Raw genomic sequence first — 24546 nt, 5'->3', positions numbered from 1 at the left:
CTCCTCAGCTCTAGGGGAACCCCTCCATCAGACTCTGACCGCTGCTTACTTTCCACGGTGAGCGTAGCGACGGTGCGGTCGTCCAGGGACTCGCAAACGTACTCCCCGGCGTCCTCGGCGGTGAGCCGGTGGATGGTCAGGCTGCGCTCCACCCCGTCGGCCCGCACGGAAAACCGCCGGCCCGGCACCACCTCCACGCCGTTCCTTAGCCACTGGACGTCGGCCTTGGGCCGGCACACCTCGCAGCGCAGGGTGATCATGCCGTCAGCATGCGCCACCGTATCTCGCAGCGGTGTCAGGAACTTGATCCTCATTCCTGGGGAGGAAAAGGGGTCAGGGTCCGTCGGTCAGGGAGTGGGGAGAGACCCGAGGGTCTGGACTGTGTCTATATACAGATATACAGATACTGGCTTTGTGTTTGTGCTTGTTTTACTTTTTTTAGTAAAATCTCTTAAATCGGTTAGGTCTCAAGGTCTCACGTCTTTAGAGGGGGCATATTATGAATACAATGTTTTTCCTGGGATTTGGGGTTTTGTTTTGGGTCTCTGGTGCTCCCACATGAATACAAACGAAAAAAGTCTGAGTGAGATATGCATATCTGAAAGTACCCCGCCTACCCCGTTACCAAACGAGCGAGTCCGTCTCGGCGCCGCGGATTTCCCTTTCGTATACGGTCGTTGCCATCTGAAAGGGTCGATGCCCGACTATGACGTATTGCGTCAAAACACACCGCGTACATCACAGCAGGATGACACAAAGACTGGCTATGATGGCAGACATAAACGGAATGAAAGAACTTATAGAGTCGGCAATTCAAGATATAAATACAAAATATTCGTACAATACAACAACGATTAACGATAATTATGTTCTTGCGTCACTACCAGAAGATTGTTTTTACGAAGTAAAGTCCGTCAGCGGCACAGATCATAAATGGAAAGCCCACGTTGTCACTGAACTAAAAAAGGAACATGTCAACGAATGGATCGCTGCATAATTGGGGCATTTATTTGGCTCTGCCAACCCTGTGTCCCTGTCCTCCCGCTCTTGTTGGGCTTTGTCTTTCCAATCCTATAAATATATATATCAAAAATCAAGGTTTGCCTTTGCATTTGTTGCCTTTTCTACAATACTGAATTTCTCTCTCAAGACACATACATACACCAACATCAATGTACTTAATATCTTACTTGTGAATCTATTATTATTATTATTATTATTACATTACACTTAGCTGACGCTTTTATCCACTTACAACCCTCTGATGTTAAGTCCACCTTAAACATTAGGCCACGGCTGCCTAATGCATGTGACAATAAGCTTATACTTGTGTCCATTTCATTATTTATTAAGAAATTATGGTAGCAGCTAGTGCTTACAGAACCTTGCGTACTTCCGAGGGCAAGTTTTTCCACATTCTCCCAGTCACTTTGGAAACGTGTCCAATGTCTGCTTCATTTCCCCCGTTTCCAAGCTCTTTTATGACATCGGACTGTTAAACATAGCAATGGCAAACGGTGTTACATGGCAACCATTCATATGGAGGGAATATATTTCTTGGCGGAAGAATGATTATCTATGAATAGATCGTTACATTTTTCGTTGCTGTGCCTTTGTTTAATGAAATCTTGCTAGATCAACGTAGTAACCGTTTAAGAAATGCAATAAGCCACTCGAGTCTGTGCTTTGTACTGTATAATAAATCCCCTTAGCTGTTCGATTAGCCTACACAGCACGGCCTCTCGGGGCTTATTGCTTAAATATAATATAATACATACAATAATACATATAATAATACAATATAATGCTAAATTATACCGCAACTGCCTGGAAAAATGTATTCCATCCTGTCGGCTTTTTAATGGATTTTCTTTTTGCACCTGCAGAGTCATTTGCACCGCTATGTTCCGGCATTTTTTCATAATAATAACAGGACCGACCTTGCGTCGTGACGTCAGGAGCGACGTTGAATGGCATCGACCCTTTCAGATGGCAACGACCGTTTACGAAAGGGAAATCTGCCTCGGCGCCCCCTCCTACGTAGGAAGGAGGCACAGTTGAATATTACCTCCCACTTCCCCACTCCCCTCCAATCAGAGCATAGCTAAGATTTTGTGGACCAGCTGACGAGCAGCTCCGGCGGGGGGAACTCGGGGGAAGCCCGGCAGCTCAGCTCCGGGAGTGCAATCCCTTTCTCTGATGGACTGCCGCCGAGCTCCCCCCGCCGGAGGAGGAGACATGGAGGAGAAAGGGATTGTAATCCCGGAGCTGAGCTGCCGGACTGCCGCCAAGCTACCCCCGCCAGCTCCCGGAGTACACCCGCCGGAGCTGCCGGACTGCCGCCAAAGCTTCGGCGGCGGCCGGACGGCTTCGACGGCGGATCCGGTGCGGGGCAGCTCCGGCGCGGGGCAACTCCGGCGCGGGGAGCTCGGCGGCAGTCCGGCAGCTCAGCTTCCGGAGTACAATCCCTTTCTCCTCCATGTCGCGGTTCATGGACTTCAGAGTCAAGGCCAAAGTTCCTTTCCCCCAATTCTTCTCATCCATGGCCGAGATATCCCCCACTACGAGTCTTTACTTGTTGTGAAAGTACCAGAGACGTCAGACGCAGTCTTTATGACTGCGTCTGACGTCTCTCCTTCTCCTCCATGCTGTGGTTCAGTCTGACAGCTCATTGGTCAATGGGCAGCAGATCATTTACATTAAAGCTACAGACACCAGAAACAGCACATTCTGAAGGGACTGAAACAGAGGGGAATAGCGGTAGGCTATTTCCAGCAAACAGCTTCAAAAACGATAGTTATGTTATTATAACTCTAGTTCTATGATTGTAGGCGTAGCCGTCTAGGCTTCGCCTTATGGGCTTGTCCCGTGCGCGCGCTTGCGCGCGCTGAAAATTCAAACTATGCACCTATCAGCGTGGGCACCGCCCACATTTCCCACGGTATCGTGTATATAGCGCGGTGAATACCGTCGCTCATCCTTCACGCTTTTCTTTCAGCATTTGGAGGGTACAGCAGGTGGGAAACTAGACGGCTACGCCTACAATCATAGAACTAGAGTTATAATAACATAACTATCATTCTATTTCATGTAGGCTACGCCGTCTAGGCTTCGCCTTATGGGCTAAGGTGAAGCTGCGAGCGGAGCCCGATCAATGTACTCCTGCTGGACCCCAGTCAAAACGACCTAAGTCACCAGAACACATTAAGACTCAAAAAAGCCAAGGAAGTGTAAAACACAACAGCTTAATGAAAAACTAATTCCTCAATCTCCATCAAGGGAGAAAAAAGTGAGTCTGTAAAGACTCCGGCTCTAATCCGTGCTTCATGGAACCCATGAAAAGGAAAAGAAAAACCAGAGCAACACGGTTTCCATTAGGTCCGCTACTACCGGGGGCGGAGCCACAGAATCCGGCTCTCCAATAAGGGGACTCTCTCGGCCGTTTTTAGAAGAAAAAACGGCGGGAGTGCCACACTGGCAAACAAAGCCACCTGACAATTGGCGAGCCAATAGAAAAACCTCCCTAGCCTGTTTTTCATTTGAAAAAAGGTGGGAGAGTGAGACTGGTAATCAAGTCCAACTCGCCAGCCGGCGAGAGGAAATCCAACCACGCCGCTTTAAAGAACATGTCTATATTCTTAAGCCATAAAAGGGGTCCCGGACTCTAGCACAGAGTTGCAGAGGGAGCCCCTGGACATGTCATGTACAAACGGACAAAGGGGCCGGGGGAAGACCAAGACGCAGATGTCTTCCACCGAAACGCCCTTGAGTAGAGCCGTTGAAGCGGCCACGCTCCGTGTGGAGTGAGCTTTAACGCCCAACGGTGGCGCCAAGACCTGCCGAGAGTAGGCTAAGCAAACACCCTCACATACCCAGCGAGAAAACCGCTGCTTAGAAAGAGCGCGGCCCCTGCTAGCGTCGCTATAACACACAAACAACTGTTGTGTGGAGCGGAACGCGGCCGAGCGATTCACGTACATAGCCAACGCCCGAACCGGGCATAGGAGATGCAACTCCGCCTCCGCCTCCTCAGAATGAGGCGGGGGGTGAAAAGCCTTAAGCACAATATCCCTCGACCGAAAATAACTATTAATGTTCTTCGGGAGGAACGCAGGATTAGGTCTGAGCAACGCAAAGGAGCTGTCCTCGTTTAGCAACAAGCAACTCGGGCTGACAGACAGAGCGGTTAGCTCACCGGCCCGCTTGGCAGAAACCAAGGCCAACAAGAGTGCCGTCTTAAATGACAAGGCATCTAAGGGGGCCTGAGAAAGAGGCTCGAAAGGATCCCTGGACAATCCGCGCAACACGGTGGGGGGATCCCAGCGTGGTGTAAGCACGCGTGAAAACAGGCCTAACCCGTCTAGCCCCACGCAAGAATCTCTTGACCAGTGGATGGCTGAAGATCGGTCCACCATCACAGCCTGCATGGCCAGCCGAAACGGCTGCCGCATAGACCTTGATAGTGGAGAAGGCCAAACCTTTTTTCAATAAGTTTTGCAGAAACGAAAGCACGCTTCCCACCTCGCATTGAGATGGGACAGCGTGGTTCCTCTCACACCAATTAGAGAAAGGCGCACCACTTCGCCGCATAGAGGGAAGAAGTAGAAGGCGCACGAGCACTCTGAATAGTGTTGATAACCGTCTCAGGCAAACCTTTGCCCTGCAGAATCAACCTCTCAGGAGCCAAACCAACAGCCGTCCCGAGACATCGGGCGGGTGGTGCACCGTCCCGTGGGCCTGTGAGAGCGCATCCGCCTGAACGGTACTGGCCACGGCGCTGACCGCGAGAGCGCGGCCAGCTCTGGAAATCACAGAGCTGAACGGTTCTCAAGGGCCACTAATATCAGGGACAGACTCTCCTGTCTGACCCGTTCCAGAAGAGGAAGGATCAGCTGGAGCGGGGGAAACGCATACAAGAGAGCCCGCGGCCAAGGTGTGTGTGCCAACGCATCTACCCCCAACGGGGGAAGATCCCGAGGGCTGAGGGAGAACCACCACCTGCAGTGCGTGTTCTCCCTGGACGCGAAGAGGTCCACCTGTGCTGTCCCGAACTTCTGCCAGATCAGTCTGACAATGTCGGGATGTAACCGCCACTCGTCTCGGCGGGGACCGCCTCGAGACATGAGGTCCGCCCCAAAGTTCTGAGCGCCCGCGATATGCAGGGCTCTCAGACTGAGGAGATACTGATGAGCCCAAAGCCAGAGCTCGACCGCCTTTCGGTGGAGAGCAGGGGAGCGGCCGCGCACCAGGTGAAAGAAATGCAACAGCATTTTCCTCACAGCGTCGAGCTCCAACACATTTAAGTGTGCTGTAGGGGGCGTGCGCCACTCGTCCCCGACCGAGTAAGAGAGGCACGTTCCTCCCCAACCCGTCAATGAGGCGTCCGTGAAGACCACTACGTAGGACGCCACCCTGCCCAGGGGAACACCCCTGAGAAGGGCGGAGGGTCTTTTCCAATATTCCAGGTCTGGCGACACCGAACGGGAAACGAGGAGCACCCTGAGCTTGTGTCGCCTGGAGTCTAACCGTTGGCGAGCAAACCACCGCTGGAGTCTGCGCATAAAAAGCAGACCCAGGGGGACCACGGGGTGGGCAGCTGCCATCAGCCCTAACAGGCGCATGGTGGACAGTGCGGTCACGTCTCTGCGAACGCGAAAACGAGAGAGCGTCGACACGACAGGATGGCGTCTCGCCGAGGAGGCGAAAGCATCGCAGTCATGGTGGCTGAGTCTAGGCAAAGCCCCAAGTAGACTGTCTGCCGGCTGGGGAGCGGGGAGCTCTTCTCCCAGTTGATGGCAAAACCCAGTGTAGGAGCCATGAAGGTGTTTATTAATGGAAATATATAATTTCGTAGTTTATATTTGGGTTATTTTGGTTGTTATATTTCGTAACTTTTGTTGTTTATTTTGATATCACAGTAATTGGTTTACGATCATATGGGCGGTAACATCTAGTTAATATAATCACAGGCACGCTGGTGCGGGCGGAAGTAACTAGGAAAGAGAGGGTGAGTTACTGGGAGGTCGTATTTTTTGTTGACCGCTGTTTTTGCTTAGATCGCTGCGATCGATATTCTTCATACTTTGAACACGTTATGATAAGTTGTCATACTTTTTTCAATAAAAAAACGGTAAACGGAATCTCGGATCTCAGTGGATATTTTGTTTAGTACAGCGCGTCGGACAATCAGCTTACACCCTACACTCAGCCTCTCAGCGACTGCTTCGTTTGGATAGTACTAGTCGCTACATTTTGTCAACAAAAAACGGCATTAGGAAAGCAACTCCGGACGGATCAAGGATCAAAGGGAAAAAGGATCATCGGAGATAAAAGAAGGAGGGAGACACTGACTTTGAATCATTAGGCTACAACCTCGGGAGACGCACTCAAGAGCCATGAGGTAGGCTTGCTGGTGTGCGCATTACGCTGTGTACTAATTGGAAGGAATGCGGATTGCATAACCGTATGCTGATGCTCGTCCATTGGGGACATTTTGGTGAATGAACACCGGTTTGTGAGAGTTGGTCATACCGATCGCGTCAATGATTGTGTGGATCCGTCAGATGACGAATCTCCCCCTGTCTCTTTGAAATTGCCCCTGCTCTGCTCATGTGCGAGACGTTTTTTTGAATCTGTTGACGTGTCTGGATGCACAAATGTATTAAAGGAACTGGAAAGAAGAAAATGAGTCAAAAGAGTGTTGTTGCTTCAAGTTCTGAAATGGAGAGTGGGAAAAGGCATTCTAAGCTCACTGCAAAGGCTTTGTACAGCAAAATTGAAAAGCTTCAAAGTGAAAGGAAAATAAGTGTGAATAAAATTAAAAGGTTCATACCACAAATTAAATCATTCATGAAGAAAAAGGAAAATGTTTCACTGGTACAATCTCTTTTGGAGAGTTTAACTGAACAGTGTGGAAATGCCACCAAGTCACATAACATGCTGATTCCTTTACTCCCTGAGGAGGAACAGAGGAAACATAATGAATGGTTTTCTAGTATTATGGGCTACAGCAACACATTTCAAAGAGACGTTGAGCAGTGGTTGAATGAACCAGAGAAACTACTTGTGTTACATGATCAAGATTCTGGTGAAATTAATGAACAGGTATTTCTTCCAGCACCTGAAGAAACACAGGTACAGGCTGCTTCCATAATTAATACAGATGATCTGCAAGACAACGTAAAACCAAATGACAGTGTGTCAAATGTGGGAAGCAGAGCGTCTAAATCACAAAACTCTGCTACAGGAAGAGAGTCTGTTGCTTCCAGTATTGCTTCTGCACGTCTCAGAGCAGAGGCTGACTTGGCAGCTTTAAGGATGAGACAAAAATTATTAAAAGACAAACATGAACTGGAAGAGGAGGAGGAGCGGATACGTAAAAAGAAGGAGCAACTTAAATTTGATGAGGAAATTGCAGCAAACATGGCTAGACTGAATGTGCTCAAGTCTCGGAGCATCTTAAGTGGGAAAACCTCTGTGTCAAAGCGCTCAGATGGAATGAACTCCTATCTGGAAAAAGGACAAGGAAAAACACAGACCCTCAGTGCGAAAGCAAAGTCATTTGCACCACAAAGCTCACAACATGAATACAACTATATTCATCTGGATGCAGGATCAAGACCTAAGGAGAAAAATCCATCTCAGTTAATTCATTCATATGAATCCAACCTATATGCAGTGAATCACAGTACTCAAGAAGGGATGCCAATGCAAGATGGAAATGCCTTAAATGTAAATATTGGTCCAAATGAAGATCAAAGCAATATGTTTGGCATTATGAGCAAACAAAATGAAATAACATCACTGTTGGTACAGCAGCAATGCCTTTCATCTTTGCCTAAGAGGGAGATACCAATTTTTGATGGTGATCCATTAAAATATCATGCATTTGTGAAGGCCTTCGAGAACGGTGTAGAGAGGAACACTGCAAATCACAGTGACAGACTGTATTTCTTGGAACAGCACACAAGGGGTCACTCCAAAGAACTGATCGGAAGCTGCCAGCATATGGAGCCTGAGAGAGGATATGCTAAGGCAAAAGCGTTATTAAAGGAGCAGTTTGGAAATGAGCAAAGGATTTCATACGCATATATGGAAAAAGCTCTTTCATGGCCGTCAATCAAGAATGAGGATGTAAAGGCTCTTCGAGATTACAGCCTTTTTCTCAGAGGTTGCTGTAACGTCATGGAAGAGGTGCAATATCTGCATGAATTGAACATCCCGGCTAACATGCTAACCATCATAAAAAAATTGCCATACAAATTCCGGGACAAGTGGCATTCTGCAGCCTGTGAACTACAGGAAAGGCACAGTCGGAGAGCTACACTCATTGACATCACAAACTTCATAGAGAGACAAGTACGGATTCTAACAGACCCAGTGTTTGGAAACATACAGGACGCACCATCACTGATGACTAATAGAGGAGTGAACAAGGCTAATCCACAAACTCGTTCTGCAATTAAGGGAACCAGCTTTGCCACCACTGTAGCCCCTACGATAAACAGAACTCAGCCTGGAACTAAAGGAAAAGAGCATATCGAGTCTGCTAGGAGGACATGCATCTGTTGTGGAGAAGGACATGCTTTGAATGCGTGTCCACAGTTGGGGAAGAAGACACACAAAGAGAAGATAGGCTTCTTAAGAGAGAAGAGTGTCTGTTTTGGCTGTTTGTGTATTGGACACATCAGCAAAGTTTGCAGAAAACGGATTACCTGTACAAAGTGTGGTCTCAAACATCCAACTGTTCTTCACATTCCTCAAAAAGAAAAGGACAAAGACTCAGACCAAGCTGAGAGGAAATCAGAGGTGTCCGTCGACAGCGCTCTGATGTCAAGTGGGCTTACAGGGGCTGGTGATCACGACTGCAAACTTCCTATAGTTCCAGTGCAAGTTAAGTCCAAGAAGGGCAGTAAGATTGTCACTACCTATGCTTTTTTGGACCCAGGAAGTACTGCAGTATTCTGTACAGAAGCTTTAAGAGAAAAACTCAATATTGCAGGAAAGAAAGTCCACATTCTCCTACGGACGATGGGCCAAGAGAAAGTGGTGAGCAGCCACATGGTGCCAGGACTGGAAGTGGCTGGCTTGACTGGGGAGCATTTCTGTGAGCTGCCCAAGGCTTACACTCAAGCACACATGCCTGTTCACAAGGGAAACATTCCAAAACAGAGTGATATTCAGAAATGGCCTTATTTGAAGCATGTTCATTTGCCTGAGATTGATGCAGGGATTGAGCTGTTGATTGGGACAAATGTCGCTAAAGTCTTGGAACCCTTGCAAGTGATTCGCAGTGTTGGAGATGGACCCTATGCAATCAGGACAATGCTGGGCTGGACGGTGAATGGGCCGCTGAGAGAAGCCAATGATGATGCAGTGGACGGTGAGCAGCCAGAGTTAACAGTGAACAGAGTGTCAGTTGTGACTTTGGACGAACTTTGGCAGCAGCAGTTTAAGACAGACTTCCCTGAATGCAGCTTGGAGGAAGGGCCAGGCATGTCAAGAGAAGAACAAAAGTTCATGAAGCTGGTTGCAAATTCAGCAAAGCAGGTCAGTGGTCATTATCAGATCAACCTGCCATTGAGGAATAAGGACGTTGGTATGCCAAATAATAGGAAAATCATTGAGCAGCGTGCCTTACACCTGAAGAAGAGGCTTCAGAAGGATTCCTCATTTCATGCTGACTACAAGGCCTTCATGAATGATCTTGTTGTCAAAGGCTATGCTGAAAGGGTGCCTGAAGAGGATTTGGAACGTAGTGATGGCAGGGTTTGGTACATCCCGCACCAAGGTGTTTACCATCCTACAAAGAAGAAGATCAGGGTTGTTTTTGACTGTGGAGCAAGTTTCCAAGGAACATCACTTAATGCTCAACTCTTACAGGGCCCAGATCTTACAAGTTCGCTGATTGGAGTGATGAGCAGGTTCAGGAAAGAACCAGTGGTTATCATGGCGGACGTCGAAGCAATGTTTCACCAGGTCCGGGTACCACCAGAGGACGCTGACTTATTGAGGTTCCTCTGGTGGCCTGCTGGAGATTTAAGTCAAGATCATGTGGACTTCAGGATGCTGGTGCATCTCTTTGGGGCAACGTCCTCTCCCAGCTGCGCCAATTTTGCCCTCAGGAAATGTGCAGAGGACAACAAAGGACAGTTCAGCCAGGAAGCAATGGATAAGGTCCTACATAGCTTTTATGTAGATGATTGCCTAGTGTCTGTGGCTTCAGAGGAGAAAGCTGTGTCTCTTTATCATGAGCTCATCGCGATCTGTGCTAAAGGTGGTTTCCGACTCACAAAGTGGATAAGCAACAGGCGTGATGTTCTAACTGCAATACCTGAAGAGCACAGAGCTAAAGACATGAAAATGTTGAACATGGACCAGGATTTGCCACCTGTGGAGAGAGTGCTTGGTGTGGAGTGGTGCATTCAGTCTGATACTTTTAAGTTCAAGATTGTTGTTAAGGACAGACCACTCACTAGGAGAGGAATCCTCTCTACAGTTAGCTCCATCTATGATCCTCTTGGTATCGTGAGTCCTGTCGTCTTGTCCGCAAAGAAGATCTTAAGGGATCTGTGTAGGAGAGCACTTGGCTGGGATGATGTCATACCCCAGACCGTGGCTCAGGAGTGGACAAGTTGGCTGGATGAACTTTTCCATTTGGAGATATGCAACATCATGAGGTGTCTGAAACCATTGGACTTTGGTGAAGTGACTACGGCACAATTACATCATTTCTGTGATGCAAGCGAGGATGGCTATGGAGCAGTGACTTACCTGCTGTCACGAAATGCACACTCACAGGTGCACAGTGCTTTTGTCATGGGAAAGGCAAGGGCGGCAACATTGAAACCTGCTACCATCCCCCGAATGGAGCTCATCGCTGCCACCATGGCCAGTCGCATTGATATCTTGTGGAAGAAAGAGCTGCACATGCATCTTCAAGACTCTGTGTTTTGGACCGACAGTACTTCGGTGCTGAAATATATCAGGAATGAGACATCCAGGTTCAGAGTCTTTGTTGCCAACAGAGTCACAGAAATTCGCAAGGCTTCACAACCCTCTCAGTGGAGGTATGTTGGAACGGCAAGTAATCCAGCCGATGTCGCCTCCAGGGGTGTTAAAGGCGATGCATTTCTCAAGGATGCAACATGGGTGTCAGGGCCTCGTTTTCTCCTTCAACCTGAGAATGAGTGGCCTGTCAACCCTGAGAATGTTCATCGACTCCCAGCAGATGACCCTGAGGTCAAGAAGGAAGCCACAGTGAATACTGTACAGGCCAGTGAGGAGGCTGATGCAGTAACTCGCATGATCCACCACTTCAGCTCTTGGATCCATCTGAGAAAGTCTGTAGCTTGGATCTTGAGATTTAAAACTTGGCTCTTATCTCTCTACCAGAAGAGGAGACAATTGAATATGGCTCTTGCACAATCTGCGTTGGATATGGAACAACAACGACGTTCATTGGAGAGGGATATGGAAACATTCAAGAGAAAGATGCTTTCAAGTTGTTTATCAGGGGAGGCTGTTAGGGATGACAATACCTAGACCTCGAGCTTAACTTTGACACTTGACTGATAGTGACTGTGGCGAACACAGATCACAGGGCTATGTGCTGGTAACCTCTGGCCCTACTGACTGACCTTTTCACAGGATCATGAGGACGGAACAAGACAAGGAATGTAATCTCATTATGTGGACTGTTTAGTTTTAATTATTTCATGACTCGTATTGTGTATAATTATTGGGTGATAGCTTAATAATTAGGGGCTGGTGTGTAGGAGCCATGAAGGTGTTTATTAATGGAAATAGATAATTTCGTAGTTTATATTTGGGTTATTTTGGTTGTTATATTTCGTAACTTTTGTTGTTTATTTTGATATCACAGTAATTGGTTTACAATCATATGGGCGGTAACATCTAGTTAATATAATCACAGGCACGCTGGTGCGGGCGGAAGTAACTAGGAAAGAGAGGGTGAGTTACTGGGAGGTCGTATTTTTTGTTGACCGCTGTTTTTGCTTAGATCGCTGTGATCGATATTCTTCATACTTTGAACACGTTATGATAAGTTGTCATACTTTTTTCAATAAAAAACCGGTAAACGGAATCTCGGATCTCAGTGGATATTTTGTTTAGTACAGCGCGTCGGACAATCAGCTTACACCCTACACTCAGCCTCTCAGCGACTGCTTCGTTTGGATACTAGTCGCTACACCCGGGAAGGCGAGATGGTTTATTATCACCAACATGGTGTCCCTTCTCGCGGTCTCTTCTGAGTTGCTCAGAATAAGCAGGTCATCTAGGTAGAAGAGAATCCTCTTTTCCTGACGCCTGAGCGGTTCCAACGCCGTCTCCACACACTTCGAGAAGGTGCGCGGAGCCAGGGAATAGCCGAACGGCAGACACTGGTACTCGTATGCCATCCCATAAAGGCAAAGCGGAGAAACTTCCTGTGCGCCTGCCGAACAGGGACGTGGAAGTAATCATCCTTGAGATCCAGGGATGTGAACCCTCTCTCACACACCGGAACAATCCGACAGTGAGCATTCTGAACTTCCTCTTTGCAACGGATCTGTTGAACACGCAAAGATCCAGAATAGGTATCTTCTCCCCTGGCTTCTTGGAAACCAGGAAGTAGCGGGAATAAAACCCTAGGTGAGACTCGTGGGGGGAAAGACAGTGATGGCCCCCTTTACCAAGAGACGTGTCACCTCTGCTGCCAGAGCCCTGCTCGCAGCCGGGTCCCGTAGCGTGGTCTCCACCAACCCCATAAAGGGTGGGGGACGACGCTTGAACTGTATGGGATGGCCCCATCTCAACGTGGTGTCCAACCACGATGGCAGAACGCACCGCTCTTGCCAACACGCATAGCGGTCGGAGAGAGGGCGAGCCGACAGCTGAGGAAGACCGTCCAGGAATAACCCATATTCCTCTGCCCCTACTGCCTCCACACTGCGTGTGAGCTTCCCATGAACGGGAGGAGGCTCAGCGAGCGTAGGAGACGTACCAGATCCAGCCGCTGTAAAAACAATTCTCACGGAATGACTGCTGGTGCGCGAGCACCTCGGAGAACCGGGGACCAAATAGGCCATCAGGCGCTAGTGGACCCTGGACGAGGCTGGCCCGCTCTCGTTCCTGCACCGCAGTGTGGGAGAGCCATATGACCCTTTGAATCATGGTAGCCCACGCCATATGCCGGCCGGCCGAAACGGCTAACGGCTGGCATAGCTGGAGGATGGCGCTGGAAAAAACGGGAAACCGCCAGCCATCTCGCGGCTTCCTCCGGGCCGTAGGCCTCCCTGTCAGCCAACAAGGGGACCATGGGAGAGGAGAGCAGGGCGATGTTGTTGACCGCCGCCGCGGATCGTCGGCCTAACGTCCGTTAGGCCGACAATCTGCTTCTGGAGGCGGTCGGGGGGCAGCGGCTTTTCGTTAGGGCGCCATCCGGCGCCCGGACAGAGAAGCGCTGCCAGTGGAGGCTCCAGGCGAGGGATCCCCCTTGCTTACCGGAGACTTCAGGGTAGAAGGGTCCCCACCTGCAGCAGTGCTGCACAGGCGGGAACAAGGGGTAACCCGCCGGGAAGCAGATCGGGGTGCGAAAGCACTCGCCCTGCATATCGTCAGATACGGGGGCGAGAGGCGGGGCCGGCATGGGAAACCCTTGATGGCCGCCGCCTCACCCATGATCTCCCCGCGACGGTGGCGGTTGTAACCCGAGAGCGGGAAAAACCGGACGCCGAGTCGCCGTCCATGGAGGCGTCGTCGTCGGCGTCGATGATGCCATCACGTCAGGTCCACCGCAGGGGAAAAGAAGAGATGCCTGGAGAGGATCCCCTCTTCAGGCAGCTCCCGGCAGGCGACACAGGAGACGGGGGCCGCCATAGCAGCCTCGGCGTGGTCGGTGCCGAGGCACACAGAGCACGCCAAGTGCCCGTCACCCGGTGCCAGGGAGGCGGGACAGGAGGCGCATAGGAGTCCTGAAAAGGACCTAGCTCCAGGAGCGCTCTCAGGTGGCCCTGAAAAGGGGCCGTTTGTCCGCGGCCTCGCCCGAGCCGCTGCCACCGGCTCGGGAGATCCGTGTTTAAGTCTTCATTTTCTTCTTAATAGTAGTTCTCAATTTCTCGCTGATAAGCACAAGTGCTGAAAGAAAAGGGAGGATGAGCGACGGTATTCACCGCGCTATATACACGATACCGTGGGAAATGTGGGCGGTGCCCACGCTGATAGGTGCATAGTTTGAATTTTCGAAATGAAAATAGAACATGTTTTCTGGAACTCAAATACTATGTTTGCTTGTTGGGAAAACACCATAATATGTCTCTTTTAACCATTGCAATGTGTTGTTGAATTACTTTTTTTATTTGGGCCAATAGTGACACATTTTTGATGCCTCAAAAATGTGTCCAACATTTATGTCCTATTCAAAGGAGCAGAGAGGGAGATCAATGAAATAAGCAGACGGTTCATTTTTCTTAGTCCTATACTGACCCTGACCTAAATAATCAAAACAAACACCAGGGCAAACATTGGCATGTCATTATGAGACATATACTGGCCTCCGACATTGACCATCAGTGTGCTGCCTTCCGTAAGAAATGTATTCTTTCCTTAGTTTGTTAAATACTGCCACCCTGTGGTCAAATTGTGATATTGACGACGCTATAAACAACCGCGAACCTACTTCCGGTTCTCTTCCTGATTCACTCGACAAAGAAAGACCACGCCGTACTATCACTCCCGCAAACTATCAAATACGGAAAAAACTATGGAAATGATTTGTCTGTAAGTTAATATCAGATCACTTCATACGAGTTTGTGTTCAGATTTTATGTTAAGATTCTGATCGAGTTAAAGTGTAAAATGTAATCTGTATCTGTTAGCAATACTAGCTCTCGGATTCCCGTGTGTTAGTAATGATGCAAGACATCAAAACGTATATATGCTTTTATTTCTGTATTTGTTACAGTTCTACAAAAACAAAGTTATGAAGAAACTAACATCCGATAAAGAAACAAGAAAAGCAAGCCTTGTGTACCGGATTCCAATTCTTTGTAAATACTGTTAACTAGCTGTCTAGTTTTAACTGGAACACATTACGAGGGCAGCATAATCATGAATGATCAAAACCATAACAGAGAAAGGTTCCACCAATGCTAGTAAATACTGAGCAGTCTCAGATTGACCCTGACCGTAGCTATTAGGGATGGGCGTGAGGAATCGATTACTCGAGTACTCATTACAAATGAACTCGGTTGGTGGACACAAACTCAAGTTAGTTTTCTGAAACAAATGTATCAATTTTCTGTTTGGCGCTGTCACGCCAAATTTGTACCGGGTGCCAAATTTGTACCGGGCACGTCATCCATACGTAATCCATTCCAAACCTGCCTGGCAACAGATGATCGCGTCGGCAACGGACGATCGCGTCGAACGACGTGAAAGGTTCGCGAACATTCGCGAACCTTCAAGCTCGTTCATTCGCACTTGTTCATTGACCGTGACAAGACAGATAACACTTACACTTAGAAATTACATTTATTAGCGTTGCTAACTTTATATTTGTATTGTATTCAATTGTTTAATCGTATTTAGCTAGTAAACTGAGTGTTTAACGTGTAGTAAACTGCGTGTTTAATTTGATTAAACAATTAAATACAATACAAATATAAAGTAAAAACAAGTGTTATCTAGCGCAACATGAGCGCAAATGTTTTTTGATACCTGCCCGGCAACGGACAACCCTTACGTAATCAGTTGTCCGTTGCCTGGCAACGGACAACTGATGACGTGCCCGGTACAAATTTGGCACCCGGTACAAATTTGGCGTGACAGCGCCACTGGCGCGTGCCGTGCGCACAACGAATAATTTTAATTCAACTAGTTGAAAGATGGTGGTTAGAACAAAAAAAAATTCTGAAATAGGAGATCATAAGGTTGAATGTAAATAATGTCAAGCCAAATTGAGCTATCAAAGTACAACAAGACAGCGGTGCTGGAGACTCGTAGCTCGGATGAGAGACACACAGTAGAGAACATCGCTGCTCATCTCCGAGCTGTCACTGAGGAGTGGGGAGTTCACGATAAAGTCGGAGCATGTGTGCATGAGAATGCACGCAACATGGTCCTGGCAAACCAGCAGCTGCTCCAGTGGGAATCAGTTCCCTGTTTCGCCCATACGCTACAGTTAGCAATTAATGATGGTGTCACACTAAATTTGTACTGGCTGCCAAATTTGTACCGGGCGCGTCATCCATACGTAATCCACTCCAAATCTGCCTGGCAACAGATGATCGCTTCGTCCGTTGCCTGGCAACGGACGATCGCGTCGAATGAGTGAAAGGTTCACGAACATTCGCGAACCTTCTATCTAGTGATCCGTTATCTGTATTGTGCTATTTCGTCCTTGACCCGCTTTAAACACTCAGTTTACTAGCTAAATTTGATCAAACAATTAAATACAATACAAATATAAAGTATAAACAAGTGTTATCTAGCGATCCGTTAACTGTATTATGTTATTTCGTCTTTGGCAACATGAGCGCAAATGTTTTTTGAAACCTGCCCGGCAACGGACGACGCGATCATCTGCTGACAGGCAGGTTTGGAATGGATTACGTATGGATGACGCGGCCGGTACAAATTTGGCAGCCGGTACAAATTTAGTGTGACAATGGCTTTAAAAATGTGAACATCAACCGTGTGGTCGCAGCGTGCCGCAAGTTGATTTCTCACTTCCACCACAGCACAGTGGCATCTAATGCTTTAAAAATAAAGCAAGCGCTACAAAACCTCAAAACACACAAATTGATCCAATACTGCCGGACACGCTGGAACTCAATATTTGAAATGATGGAGCGACTGCACGAGCAGAGATGGGCTGTGACCATTTTCTTCAAGCGGCCTTACACGGGTTCGGAGGGAGCCGGCGACGGTTCTCTTGAAGTCCACTACAAGCTTAGATTCCCCTTCCATTGGCTCAAGATGCTTTTCAAGCAGCGCTTTCGGACAGGACGGTGACGAAGCTGGCCGATGCGAGGACCCTTGAGCTGGCGGACGAAATGTGGAAGAGCATTGAAGAGATCTTGCCATCACTGAAGTCCCTCAAATGTGCGACCGCAGCTCTCTGCACTGTGTCTCTGTCCATGGTGCTCCCAGTCGCGAAGAGCCTGCTTGAAAAGCATCTTGAGCCAATGGAAGGGGAATCTAAGCTTGTAGTGGACTTCAAGAGAACCGTCGTCGGCTCCCTCCGAACCCGTGTAAGGCCGCTTGAAGAAAATATCAGGCAAGGTAATTAATTAAGCCGCTGGCTATTTATTATTATTGCTTTGCTCTTTAAAAAGTTTTTTTTTTTGCCACTAAAACAAATTTACATTTATTAATAGTGTGTGTGTGTATGTGCGCGCGCGCAGCAATCCTTGCTTCTGCGCTTGACCCGAGACACAAACACCTTCGGTTTTTGGATCCAGCACTTTGCCTCCGCACCCAAGAGAAGCTTTCGGAACTGCATGACGGGGTTACATTGCAAGGCCCAGATGACATGGGGGAAAGCAGTGAAGCACGAGCCTGCAGCGTCGAAAGCACTTCACAGGCACCTGACACCCTCTTCGGGGAGGACTACTTCGTAAATACTAGCGATGTCAACGAGCTAGAAGCGTATTTCAATGAGCCATGCATCCGTCCACATCAAAACCCCATGGAGTGGTGGAAGTCCAACGGGGATCGGTACAAAAAACTGAGCGTTCTGGCAAAGCAGCACCTGGTTATCCCCGCCACCTCCGTGCCAGCGGAGCGAGTGTTCTCCGCCGCGGGACTGATAGTTAACAGAATGCGATCTCGTCTGTCTCCAGAGCACGTCGATATGCTGGTTTTTCTCACAAAGAATTGATTTCGGTTTTCGCATAATGTTTCGGTTTTTTTTAAACCGTTACAGGCCTTTGTTCGACGATTGTTACTGGCCTTTTTTCGACGCATATTTATTTGTTATTGTTAAGGATGTGTTTACTTTTGAACGTTAATAAGTAATGTAATAATTAATAATAGGTTATATTAATAAATAATGAATAGACTCTGCCCAGATAGCAGAAGATGTTATTTCAACGTGGAATTTTGATTGAAATGGTTGATTTATGGTGATGGTTGAAAATGTGATGGTGAATCAACCACTGAAGAATTGAAAGTTGAAAAAATGTCATTGAATCAACATTGTATTATGGTGGGATTTAATGGTTGAATTGCAAACATTAGATCAATGTTTAATCAATGTTGTCAAACCGATTAGGCGGGACGCAGGAGGAGTGGCGGGAACTGCTAGGTGAGACCATTAAGATGAGGGGTTTCATATATTTTTAATTATTATATCTTTATTATTATATATTTTTCATTAAACATAATGCTGTGGACAATTGATTGTGATGTTTCTTTTAACATTTATTTTAGGTTATGTGTGTAACCTTTAAGAGAACAAATAAAAATAAGAAACCAAAAACATATCTCGCCACTTGTTTGGAACAGTCCATATCAGTTTCTAGCTGCTACCGTTACCGTTACGTTACAGAAGAACTCCAGTGCCATTTTGAGTGAATGCTTTCCTCATACCAACTCCTGCTCGAGGTAAGTTTTAACAGAATTATTTAAAACAAAACAAAAAAACATGCTGTTTGTTTGGGCACTTTGTCGTCAAATGGAAACGTTAACACTCAGTAAGGGAATGACCATGATTGGTTTATGTGAATATAGCTAGTTAGCAGCTAACGCTAGCTACTATTTAAACAGTTGCTGTAGTGACAACAAGTCAACGATATTGTTGCAAAAGTGCCAGCAGAGTGTGAAACTCGCGAGGAGGGGAACATTCCGTATCGTTTCAAAATTCAAATCCCGCCGGCGGGCAAGTTTTTGTTGCACCAGCCCTTCCCCCAACATGCTTGGTCAATTTTCGGCAACATACAGTTGAGTGTTATAGTCATGTCATACACCGTTTGAAAGCTTAGAATCTCCGGAATGTCATCCAATGTCAACCATACGGTGGAATAAATATGTTTAGCGAATATAGATCAAAGATATCCTAGTGTCTTAGGTCAAAATAGCACCCCTCAACCTCCTCCTCCCTTGGTGCATTCTAACTTTATCGTCGTTGTGGATATCCTTAGCAATGCGTTGATACTTCATGTTGGGTCTTGAAAGTTCATAAGAGTCCGCCGAAATCGAATATCAATATTATTTTAGTCTAATTACATTGTGTATATGCACAAGCCATCTTATACAAAGCAGCCGAAAAATAGAAAACCGAAACGCTGCAATGTTTTTTTGTAGAAAACTGCGATTCAGGGTTTGAATTCTGCTATTGTCGTCTGATTCATGGAATCCTGTGTTCGCCAGGGTCTCACGGTGACATAGAGCCCTCACACATGTCTGTAAGACCAATACTTCCTTGTTTACAAGCATTACAAGCCAATGAGGCGATCACTATCAAAACGGGGCATGTATACTTTGATTGACAGCTACACCAGCAGACTGCAAGGGTCGGGGACGGGCTCACGTGTGGTGGAGAAAACAAATGCGCAAGGGGTGTGCGTAAACTAGCAGGCTCTTCCCCAGAGTGCCAGCGTGAAGCAAGTGGTTGAATTGCGCGCTCGTGTGTGGTTTAGTTATCTAAACCAGTTATCTATTATTGTTTATTATAATTAATAAGGAGGTCACAGCAGCATTATTTTATCTTGACTTTGGCTTGATATAAAATGGACTGATTTTCTTTACTGTTTATTTTTATTCAGGCAAAATCCACTGTATATGGACTCGGACTCTGATGAGCCATCAAGTGAACCGAAGAAACCACGTCTTTCACGCCCCCCTGATGTGAGAGTTCCAGCAGCATGGTCCTCACAACTGGCAAGAAATGGTAAGTCACATGAATTGTATGCCCCTTTTGCAGATATGTTTGCAGGTGCCAGTGCAGCAAAACAAACAGCACGTGAGCAATTTCACCATGGTAAGCTCTCAAATAATGGTCAGTAGTCGCATAAGCCTCTGTATGTCTTTTGTAAAATAATTTCATTCACTGACTTTTACATTTCTTATTATGTGATTCAGAAACGATGGCAGCATCCGCCACTGCGCTGGGCCGTACCACCAGCTGCAGGTCCCACAGAGAGAGGGTATGATGCCATACTTCCAGCAACACTTTTAGTACAGCCGTGGACACAGAACTCCACAATGAAACTGACACATTAGCATGACATAAAATTCATTTTTTTTGTTATGACCTCCCCCTCTCAAAGTTTTTTTGATGCTTCCAAATATATCAATTAATATCTTTGTTTTTGCAGGTACCAGTATATCACCATATGGTTCCGTGCACAACCCATTTCGTGCCCCACAATATGCACAAAACGGTAATGGTTATTTGGTCTTGTTGTAATACCACCGGAAAGGATTTCTGTGTAGGTCTTTATAGTACAGAAATGCATTTAATTAACATACTGTAAATTACTTGTATTTATAGATGTGACCATGCAAGGTGACAACGGGCAGCTTTTGAAAGGCAAGTCTATTAGAAAATGTTGTGCTATGTAACCACAGAAGTTTTTTGCACGTTTTTATCTCATGACAATTTGTTTGACAATTTGTTTTTGCCCTCCAAAAGATGACAAAAATGCTTGCCGAAGTGCTGGTGGTTGTCAATGAACTGTCAAGGGATGTGCAGTTCATCAAGGGTGAATTGGCAGAGGCTAGAATGACCCCATCTTGTGGACCAGGGCCAGCCACAAGCCAAGAGATGTTCCCCATCCAGCTGCCGATCACCAACGAAGAAGACTTCAATGAGGCCGAAACGTTGTTGGGAACTGAGCCAGTCCGACAAAAGATGGTAATTTGTTTGATAAACTGAGCTGCATAATGAGACATTCTGCATATTAGGCGGGGCCTTACCGGGCTTTACTGGGCCTTACCGCGCACCCCACCTCCCCCCCCTTAATCCAACAAAAACAACTTTTTTTGAAAGGTCTGACCATGCTGAACATTGATCAGAATGGTAAGTAAGGGATAATGTAAAGAACGCCAGTCATTATCGGGATTTGCCTTGTGAATCAAGTAGAAAGACTTTACATTTTGGTCTCTACTATTTAGGGAAAGCCAATATACCTTTCATACCATACATTTTCTGAAAGCTTGTGTCCTCTAGAAGTAATTAAACATGCAAAGACAGATGTCACACCTGCGGCAACGGTTTTGACCAACGGCCTGGCCTGCAAGTTCAATTGGGCAGGAAAAACCTGCACACACACCTGAAGGGATGCAAAGCAGCCCTTCAAAGACACAGCCCTGCAAGACTGCATGTTTGGTGAGTTTATCTAACTATTCCTTGTGCTGTTTTGACACAGTAACAGTAATCTGCATTCAAGGCCAAACAAAAGCATTTTCGGTCTCTACACATCGTAAGTGTAACTGGACTTTTGACATTTCAACTGCATTAGCACTATTGCACTTTGGGTTATTATTTTTATACTGCCCGGCCACCTGAGCAAAAGGTATTGGGCGATTACTGCATGGAACATTATCTTTCAGCTGGCAACAACTTATTTAAACCCAACTGATGCAATGAGTATCTTCTCATTCGTTAAACAACCATTTTGTATTCATGTCTTTCAGTTGCTTCTCGGCAGTGTGACCGCAAACTCACACAGCAGGCCTTCAGCGACATTGTGAAACATTGGCTACGTTACGCCCCTTGGCGTGCAGGAGGCATCAACAAAAAGTAGATGTAGATGAATTTGATATTCCTAATATTCCTAAAAAGCTGTTGCATAAGTTGCTCTGCAAAGCTTTTCATCATGAGTGCTGACATGTTGTCTCTGCTTCTCTCCCACAGTGTCCTCTTCATATGGGCTATGGCCCTTGTTGGTCTGTGATTACACATGTGATTACACTAATTCGCCTTTTCTTGTTGGTATCTTTTGTGGTGAAGGCAAGCCAAAGATTCTTTCAGTACCTTCAACAATTTGATTATTTAATTTGTTTTTTCTAATAAATGTTTTTATCACTAAAATCTAAATGAATCCAAAATGTGTCTGTTGTTATTATACAGTTAGTCCTATTGTTGGCGGCATAGTCTTACTGCTAAATAGAGTGTATTTCAATGGAGGTTGATGTTGATTGTTCTGCAAGCTAAAATGGCCATCACTCATTGTAATAGTTATATATGTATTATACTCATTCATTAATATTAATTAATATTTAGTATACATTTTAGATAATGGTTGAACCAATATTGATTCAGTAACATTCGTTCAACATAAAATCAACTGAAATTGAAATGTAGATTCTCATTTAGATGATGGTTGATTCACCATTGATTAAGTAACATTATTTCAACATAAAATCAACTGAAATTTAAATTTAGATTCTCATTTAGATGATGGTTGATTAACTATTGATTAAGTGACATTATTTCAACATTAAATCCACTGAAATTTAAACGTTGATTCTCATTTAGATGATGGTTGAATCACCATTGATTCAATATCGATATGGTTGAAGATCCAATGTTGATTCAACGAAAAGTAGAGGGGACACTTTCAACATCGTTTCAATGTCAGGCTTCAACGTAGTTTCAACATTTCTGCCAAACCATATTTAAACATTGATTCAACTGAATTTTGCTATCTGGGTGATAACTCTGACTCTGACTGATTGAGAATAAGCATTAGGCTACATGTTGGGTTGGTAATATTGCCGTTAGGGTTAGCGTTAGGGTAAAAAAAATAAAATAATAGATAAACGAGTACTCGATTGACCCTCGAGGGATTCCTTCGATCACTCGAGTTTGGAATTTACTACTCGTGCCCATCCCTAGTAGCTATCACAAACCACCATAAACTAGTCAACCATAACAAACGGGTTCCTCCCTATGCTGGTAAATAATGAACAGTCCTGCTAGCGAGCCCCCGGGACCTACCTTTGACCAGCCGGCTGAAGTGGATCTGGTCCTTGAGGAGGACCTACATTTGACCAGCAGGCTGAAGTGGATCTGGTCCGTGAGGAGGACGTACCTTTGACCAGCAAGCTGAAGTTGAACTGGTCCGTGAGAAGGACCTACCTTTTACCAGCAGGCTGAGGTGGATCTGGTCCGTGAGGAGGACCTACCTTTGAACAGCCGGCTGAAGTGGATCTGGTCCTTGAGGAGGACCTACCTTTGACCAGCAGGCTGAAGGGGATCTGGTCGGTGAGGAGGACCTACCTTTGACCAGCAAGCTGAGGTGGATCTGGTCCGTGAGGAGGACCAACCTTTGACCAGCAGGCTGAAGTGGATCTGGTCTGTGAGGAGGACTTACCTTTGACCAGTAGGCTGAAGTGGATCTGGTCCAAGCCAACGTCGCAGGTGTACTCCCCGGCGTCCGAGCGCCGCAGCGATTCGATGGTCAGCGTGCGTGTGTTCCCGTCCACAGCGTGGTGAAAACGCTCGCCCTCGACGCTGGTCCAGTCCCGGAGCCAGCGCACCGCGGCTGTCTCCTTTGAGACCACCCCGGTCAGGGAGACGCTTTCGGCCTCGTAGCCCGTCAACACCATATCTTCCTTCTTGTCCACGAAGGTGACCGGAGGCTCTGCACCGGAGGAACAGGCAGCACGTTTAGTTTGGTCATGTCAAGCTTGTTTAACCAGTTGGTTTGAAGGGAGATTTCTACGTCATCCTTTGAACTCGAGGCCGTTCATAGCACTTTACAAAAGAAGAAATCACGTTTAAAATCATTAAATGAACGTTAAATGACAATACAATGGAGGGAAGGAATCTCACACAGAAACAAACGAAAAAACTAGCTGCTCTAGCTTGTGTAACCAATGTTTGCTCAATGCAGCTTCGAACCTGCGACCCGACCCCGGATAAGCAGTTTGAAGATGAGAATGAGAGGAGGATGAGAGCTTCCAACCGTGAGATCAAAATGCTAACATTTCTGAGTGAGTACGCACGCACGCACGCACGCACGCACGCACGCACGCACGCACGCACGCACCCACCCACGCACGCGATTGACTCCGGGGGCTACCTTGGATCCGCACGATGCTGACCATCTTGTCGTCCACGGCGTCGCACACGTACTTCCCGGAGTCAGCCGCCTGGACGTTGGAGACGATGATCTTGCGCAGCGTGCCGGAGGTCTGGATGATGGTGTGGTCATCGCCGGTCAGCCGCCGCTCGTTGCAGTACCACTGGACGGGCGCATTGGCCCGGGACACCTCGCAGGCCAGGATCAGGTCCTCCCCGGAGACCATCTCCTGGTAGTCGGCCACGTCCGAGTTCCCCACGATGGAGACCCGCGGCTCTGGGTGGGGGGGGTACACGAGGTCCAGGTCAGTTTGGGGTTTGTCAGATGTTCATCATTTGAACAATGGCTCTTTATACGCTTCGACATTACCACAAAACTATTAATGATAAGCATTCCGGATTAAATTATCCACTCCAAATTTGCAACGTAAATTAAATTTCTGCAGTTTCATCAACAAACAGAAGAGATTATATTTAACTAACTATGATAGCTTTGACAATTCATTATCCAA

General features: G+C 46.8%; 1 protein-coding gene and 2 long non-coding RNA genes across 6 annotated transcripts in view; 2 read left to right on the top strand and 1 right to left on the bottom strand.

The window, feature by feature from the left end:
• The window catches only part of obsl1a (obscurin like cytoskeletal adaptor 1a), a 62417-nt gene that overhangs the window by 21833 nt on the left and 16038 nt on the right, over window positions 1–24546 (bottom strand). For all 3 annotated transcript variants that reach the window (XM_030354976.1, XM_030354978.1, XM_030354977.1), the window contains 3 exons: window positions 24036–24311; window positions 23325–23594; window positions 50–316 (listed from right to left, as the gene is read on the bottom strand). In XM_030354976.1, the coding sequence (XP_030210836.1) occupies window positions 50–316; window positions 23325–23594; window positions 24036–24311 (813 nt within the window). The remainder of the gene's footprint in view (window positions 1–49; window positions 317–23324; window positions 23595–24035; window positions 24312–24546) is intronic.
• LOC115542654 (uncharacterized) lies at window positions 14671–20538 on the top strand. Of its 2 annotated transcripts, XR_003976594.1 has the most exons (6): window positions 14671–14781; window positions 17409–18609; window positions 19770–19894; window positions 20086–20150; window positions 20322–20387; window positions 20498–20538. It is a non-coding gene; the product is annotated as an uncharacterized LOC115542654 (long non-coding RNA). The 2 variants fall into 2 exon arrangements; XR_003976593.1 differs by lacking the exons at window positions 14671–14781; window positions 17409–18609 and having other exon boundaries at window positions 19474–19894.
• On the top strand, window positions 21220–22049 carry LOC115542653 (uncharacterized). The gene is made up of 3 exons (XR_003976592.1): window positions 21220–21334; window positions 21643–21748; window positions 21863–22049. It is a non-coding gene; the product is annotated as an uncharacterized LOC115542653 (long non-coding RNA).

The sequence above is a fragment of the Gadus morhua genome, chromosome 4 (genome assembly GCF_902167405.1).
Source record: "Gadus morhua chromosome 4, gadMor3.0, whole genome shotgun sequence".
In the NCBI taxonomy this organism is placed as follows: domain Eukaryota; kingdom Metazoa; phylum Chordata; class Actinopteri; order Gadiformes; family Gadidae; genus Gadus; species Gadus morhua.
Note: the sequence above shows the minus strand (reverse complement) of the source record. Positions and strands in the feature narration are given on the sequence as shown.